We start from the raw sequence: 6,666 nt of genomic DNA, 5'->3' as shown, positions 1-6,666 counted from the left end.
CGTTTTTGGCCCCGAGCCCCAGGCAGATAACGGCCCAGAATGCAGGGCCGCTGGGGAGCAAGGAAGGCCGTTGGATCCGTTCTCTCTTGGAGAAAACGCTAATCTTACCGTTGCGAGGAGGAAGGGTGTTGAGTATTGCACAGTCTGCCGCACTCTCTTTTACAACATGAAGGTCATGATCTCTAGCTGAAATTCTCCCTTTCATGCCAATCCACCGGTTTTCATGGTTGTTTTGTTTTTGTGTTTGACTTGTTTACAGAAAATTACCTGTGAAGCCCCCGTCTGAGGCCTCCTCATGGCCGAGTGGAACGAGTGGAACGTGACGTCGTTGGTGGCCGAGGGGACCACCAACGCCTCCGCCGGGGGGAACGCCTCGGAGGGCGGCCTGCAGCGGCACATCCCCGCCGTGCACTGGGTGATCATGAGCCTCTCGCCGCTGGGCTGCGTGGAAAACGGGGTTCTGCTCTGGTTCCTTTGCTTCCGCATGAGAAGAAACCCCTTCACCGTCTACATCACCCACTTGTCCATCGCCGACATCTCCTTGCTCTTCTGTATTTTGATCCTGTCGATTGACTATGCTTTAGGTTTCAGGCTCTCTTCTGGCCATTACTACACCAATGTCACGTTGTCGGTGACGTTCCTGTTTGGCTACAACACAGGCCTCTATCTGCTGACGGCCATCAGTGTGGAGAGGTGCCTGTCGGTCCTCTACCCCATCTGGTACCGGTGCCACCGGCCCAAGCACCAGTCGGCATTTGTCTGCGCCCTCCTGTGGGCGCTCTCTTGCCTCGTGACCATCATGGAGCATGTCATGTGCATCAGCAGTGGAGAAGAGAGCCAGTCTCCAAGCGGCTGCAGAGCAGTCATCATCTTCATAGCCGTTCTGAGCTTCCTGGTCTTCATGCCACTCATGGTGGCATCCAGCACCATCTTGGTAGTGAAAATCCGGAAGAGCACGTGGACTTCCCATTCCTCCAAGCTGTACATAGTCATCATCGCCACCATCATCATCTTCCTCATTTTTGCCATGCCCATGAGGCTCCTGTACCTGCTGTACTACGAGTACTGGTCGACGTTTGGGAACCTACACCATATCTCCCTTCTCTTCTCCACGATCAACAGCAGCACCAACCCTTTCATTTACTTCTTCGTGGGCAGCAGTAAGAAGAAGCGGTTCAAGGAGTCCTTGAAAGTGGTTCTGACCAGGGCTTTCAAAGACGAAACGCCGCCGAGGCGTGAGGAAGACAACTGTAACACCATCGCAGTGGAGACTGTCGTCTAAGGACCGCAGAGGGAAACTGTGGGTAAGGACGGTTGAACACAGACCGTTTTTACTTTGTGCTTGGAATACAGCTAAAGAACCTCCCAGATACGATACAGAAGGACACCCCATCCCATGTGCATGAGAGATTAACTAACGCTGAGGTTGTGCTCTTGTACTGTATCTTCTGGAAATGCCTAAATACATGCCGGACCTCTGTCCCATCTGTACTTAGCAAAAGCTATTTCTGTGCTTCTCAGCTCTTCTGGCAGCATTTTACCATGGACCATACAAACTACTCTAGTAGGAAGATTTACAGATGTGTGCAGGAAAAGGTAACAGATGTATTTGTCGGAACTTGGGGGGCAGCTCGATGTAGTGAGAAGAGCAAGGGTTGCTGCCTGGGTGACATCAGGCAAGGGGTTTAACCTCTCGAAGCCTCGTTCTTCATTTACAAAATGTCACAGTCATAGTCTCTGCCTCCCAGGCCCGTTGTGAAGATGAAATGAGAAGATAAGGTTTGCAAAGCACCTGGCACATTGTTGATGTTCAATGAACATCAGTCTCTCCTCACTCCTTTGAGTGGCAGACAAAAATGTATATCTGTGTTTTGTAAAGCACACACACACACAAACACACACACACACAGCTCTATCGTGTGTAAAATTTGGTATGTGTTTTAAAATGTTGAGTGTAAATTTACAAAGGTCTTCTTTTTGCTTGCAGCATGAAAGCTTTTCATGGCATAACACCTCTATTGAAAACATTGGCTGATGTTATAATCTCACCGACCACGTGTTAGAGCATCATCTTGGGTTGTGAAGAAAAACATTTGGCCATCAATAGAGGAGTGTCTCGTGGCTTCCCTTCCCTCTTTGGAAATACTAGATGGAATGAGAGTCTGTGTTTTGAAATCCTTTGATTGCATATAATGTTCAGGAATGAAACTGAATTCAGGAGCTCACCAGGGTGATTGTGCTTTTGAAGACCCCTCCCATCCCATGAACCGGTGAGTTATTTACAGCCACGAATTTCCCACCTGCAGCCAGATGCAGGTCTCTGCACCCCATTCCTGCCCTCCTGTAGCATTTCTTTGCATCATTCCCGGGAGGAGACTCAGTGGCAGGGGCTAATAAGAAGGTGGCCACATATTGGGGGAATCTGGACGTTTTCCCTCGTGACAGATCTTTTCACGACTTCCTCAGCATCTTTACTCGGCACCCGCCCAGGATGGGCTCTGCCTCTCACCTGCTGCCAGCTGCCATCCTCAGACTGCGTGCCCCAGGTTTTAGCTGTGACACCCATCTTGGCCTAGAGACTACGTTGTTATGTTTGTTTCCTTCTGCCCTGTCCAGGATTTCCATGAAAACAACAATGTTTCATGAGATTCTATGGGGAGTACAGTTTCAAGTCCATAAATGAGCCCATTCGTATTTATTTTAGCTGTTTGTTCTCCAAAAGGATCAGAGGAGCTACAATGAAATGGATCTTGGTTGCTTCCTGTCCATTCTCTGTCCTCTTCCTTTTTCAAAAGAAAGGCTTGACCTTCACTGGGAAAGACCAGTGAGTCCCTCCCACTGAGCACGGACCCCACTGCCAGCCGAGCTTGGATGCAGGAGCTTTCGGTGGGTGATGACATCTGATTCAGGAACAAGGCAGCTTGCTTGCAGGAGCCCAGATGGGGCGTGGAGTGATGACATTTAGAATGATCTTGTTTTGGGTTGAAAACAGAGCCTCTTCGCCGGGAAAGAGCAGAATATGGAGCTTAGAGTGAGTCCTCTCTGTTTCCCGTCGTCTCCCTTGATGCTGCTCGCGGGCCCTGGGTCAGCAAGAGGATAAACCTCATCTCATCCCATGTGGGAGCTTGGTCTCAGAGAGGAGCATGAAGATTACAAGATATAGAGAATTTCCGCCTAAGGAAAATATGTTGAACTAATGGGAAGCCCCCATTTATTGCTTTTCTGCAGATAAAGTGGGAAAATTGAGTGTGATAATAAATACAAAAATTCTTCCAACCTTCTAAAGCAACGCCTTAAAAAGGGTAGGATTCAGAGGTTAGCTCTCTCTTCCCCTAAACCCATTCCCAACGTGAACTATAAGGTTAAAACTACAACAAGAAGATGTAAGTAAATTTGTAAATATGGAGAGAAGACTAAATAAGTTATACCCTTTGGGCATTTAGATAATTTGGCTAAGTCATTGTTGGTTACTGGGTGGCATTTCTGAGAATTCTCTGCAGATGGGGAGGAGCTTGCTGGGATATAACGCCAACCCTAAAGAAGAAGAAGGGTTTATAGCATTCACACAAGTGGCCTTCTCTGCAAAACGCCATAATGTGGACAAGGCAAAGATGGGTGAATGGAAGGCCCCATCCTCTGTAATAGGAGAGAACGACACACACACAACTACAGCTCCAAGCTGCACACAACTTTATGTCGGGAGTGTTTGGCACAAGGTTGTGTGGCAGTTAAGAAAAAGACAAAATCACATTTTTTTGCAGTAAAAAAAGAATGTTTCATGGAGGTGCCCTTTGGGTTGGTTGCTTGAAGGCAGGTAGGATTTCACAGATTAAGGAGGGACAGAGGGGACCCCAGGCAGAGGATGGCTATAAGGGTAGGCAAGGACCCAGCAACCTGAGGAAGCAAGTCCAGTCATTGTCATCTCTGCTGACTGGTAGGAGAACTGGTCCCCGGGGACTCAGCCTGTGTGTGCGACCACCTCCCTCCTCCCTCCTCTCTTTGTTGTGATTATCTTTGACCTTCTAGCACCACATTCTTCAAGTTCCTTGGAACCAGGCTCCGGGCTTTCTCTCCAGGCCATGCTCACTGTCATCCAGCGCTGCCCACGCCTGGCCCTTCCGAGTCTCGTCCCCGCAAGTCTGCCGCCGTCCCCCAACCCCTGTCTGAACTCAAGTGGCCTGCAGCCCTGCTCCTTTTTGAACTATACTTTGGGTCTTATTGCAACCTGAAATCGATCCTCTTGTTAATAGAAAGACCAAACTCTGTCGAATATGTTAAAGAGATTTATTCTGAGCCAAAAGATGAGTGACTGCAGCCCAGAGATACCCAAACCCAAGAAACCTAGAGTAAGTGGCCCCGAGGTTACAGTCAGGTTACAGTTTGGTTTTATATATTTCAGGGAGACAGGAATTGTAGGTTAAACCATAAATCACTACATGGAGGGTGTACATGAGTTTGGCCCAAAAAGGGGGATATCTTGAAGCAGGGGCTTACAAATCATGGGTGCATTTAGAGATTCTTTAATTGGCAATTGGTTGAGAGAGTTAAGCTTTGTCTACAAATTTGGAGTCAGTAGGAAGAAATGCTTAAGTTAAGAGGAGGGGGTCTGTTGTCTGTCATGTGATGCCATGCCAGTTTCTTACAACATGCTGATTATGTTCTGAAAAGAAGCCTCCTGAGAATAAGTTTTTCCAACAGGCCAAAAATCAACTGTTGAGTTCTCATTTGTTTAAAATAATTGGCAAGTGGTTGAAATCACAGTAAATTTTGGTAAAGACAAAATAAAAATATATTTTTTTCATAATTCTAATTTCACTTTTTTTCCAGGATTTTATATGAAATTGTGGCTCTAATTTTAACAAGATTATTTTTAACAAACTTTACTAAAACCAGTCATCCCTGGATAGCAAGATCCTCTTACACTAAATATTTAAAAATGTATACATATGAGTGTTAATACGACGAGTTGAATTGCCAAAGCAGGTTCTATGTGAATTACAGATCTTACCCAACACAAAACTAATGATTCAAATGATAAGAGGCACGTGCCAGGCACAAATGAAACATTCTTTTCTGGAGGAACCCAAAACTTTTAATTGTTTCTATCTCTTTGTCAATTTTTCATTTCATTTCTGAATTTTCCAAATTTCATTTAGTTTTCTATCTGTATATTCTTGTGATTCCCTGAAAAATTTTAAGAAGATTATTCTGATTCTCTGTCTGACATTTCATAGATCTTTAATTCTTCTGGGTCCATTGCTAGAATTTTGTTGTTTTCTTTTGGTGGTGTCAAATTTCCCTGAGTTTTCATAATCCTTGAATCTTTATGTTGATGCCAGTGCATTTGAGAAGACAGCCATCTCTTCTAGTTTTTGCAGGTGTTCTTTGGTGGTGTCAGAGTGTTACTGGTTAGTATCAGAACTTAAACACTGCTCTGTTGTTGCTTTCCATTCTGGGAAGGACTTATAGTGAGCGCCAGAACCAAAACGCTGTGCTGAAACTAATTTGTTGTCCTGCCATTGTTTCCTGGTCTGGGGAAGACTTACAGTGAGCACTGGAACTTAAACATTGCCCTGGAACTATATTGCAGCCCTGCCATTGTTTCCCTTTCTGGGGAAGAATTAAGTGGGCATCAGAACTCAATCCTGACCTTCTAGTTGTTTTTGGGCCAAGAGGAAGGCTTGTTGAGCATCTGGGCTTTGTGGGAAATGCAGCCAGGCATTTGGACCTTCCTGAGAACTGTGCCCCTTGCAGTGCTCAGGTGCCAGCCAGTCTCTTCAACATGGCACCCCTGCCAATCAGAGAACAAAGCAGCCACCAAGGTCTGTGCACCAGTTGCTGGAACCAGTGCTCCATTCTTTGTCCCCAATTCAGCTCGGGTGGTTCAGTGCCTCCTGGCACTCCCAGTGGTTCCTGTGGGACGGACCAGAGTGGGCTTCCCATGGAGATTCCCAGGCCAATGAGGAGGTTGAGTGTTCGCCTGCAGTTCTCTCCTCTCACTCTGAAACCCATGGGTCTGGGGAAATTCTCTGTGAGTGGCGTTATGCCAGCTTGAGGGTGGGCTGAAGCCTACGATGACCAGTTCTGTTACTGGCTGTGGCTTCTCTTGATTCCGTGGGCCCAGGGGGTGTTTCTCCACTTTCCCCGAAGTGCTGGTGAATTCAGGGTGGTATTCTTGTCTCTGAATCCTTTCTAGCTGTAGTTTTGTGGAGGTAGTGATTCCAGAGAGTCTTCTATTCTGCCATCCTGCTGATGTCCCCCAAATTTTAAGATTCATCCCCCCAAAATATCCCATTCTCCTACATTGGAACATATTTTAGTTTCAGATTGACTGATGAGTTTTGAACAATGTATATAGATATGTTATTCTCAAAGGAGGCTGGTTAAGTCTGGCGGCGCCTCTGTTTGTACTCTGTTAAAATTACACAGGCGGAAAATGCTTATGTGACTACCTGCCCCCCTTCTCCTGCCTTCCATGCCCCGTAAATTGATAAAACCCAAACGTATATGCAATAAACAATCTCGACAGATCAGGTGTATTCTACTGGAAACAGGACTAGTTCTCTGAATGTGTCATTTTTACAAAGCAGTCTGACAGAGCCCTTCAGCATCTGTGCAAGGAGCCTGGGTTGAGGTTACGCACGGGAGAAGGGAGTCCTCAGGGAA

The 6,666-nt window shown here is 46.5% G+C and overlaps 1 protein-coding gene across 1 annotated transcript; it reads left to right on the top strand.

Annotated features, from left to right (window-relative positions):
* The first annotated feature begins 262 nt into the window (after positions 1 to 262).
* MAS1 (MAS1 proto-oncogene, G protein-coupled receptor) lies at positions 263 to 1,648 on the top strand. Its single transcript, XM_076002716.1, has one exon. The coding sequence runs from the start codon at positions 296 to 298 to the stop codon at positions 1,280 to 1,282; it is 987 nt and encodes a 328-aa protein (XP_075858831.1). The 5' UTR covers positions 263 to 295; the 3' UTR covers positions 1,283 to 1,648.
* Positions 1,649 to 6,666: the final 5,018 nt, after the last annotated feature.

The sequence above is a fragment of the Microcebus murinus genome, chromosome 5, assembly GCF_040939455.1.
Source record: "Microcebus murinus isolate Inina chromosome 5, M.murinus_Inina_mat1.0, whole genome shotgun sequence".
NCBI lineage: Eukaryota > Metazoa > Chordata > Mammalia > Primates > Cheirogaleidae > Microcebus > Microcebus murinus.
Note: the sequence above shows the minus strand (reverse complement) of the source record. Positions and strands in the feature narration are given on the sequence as shown.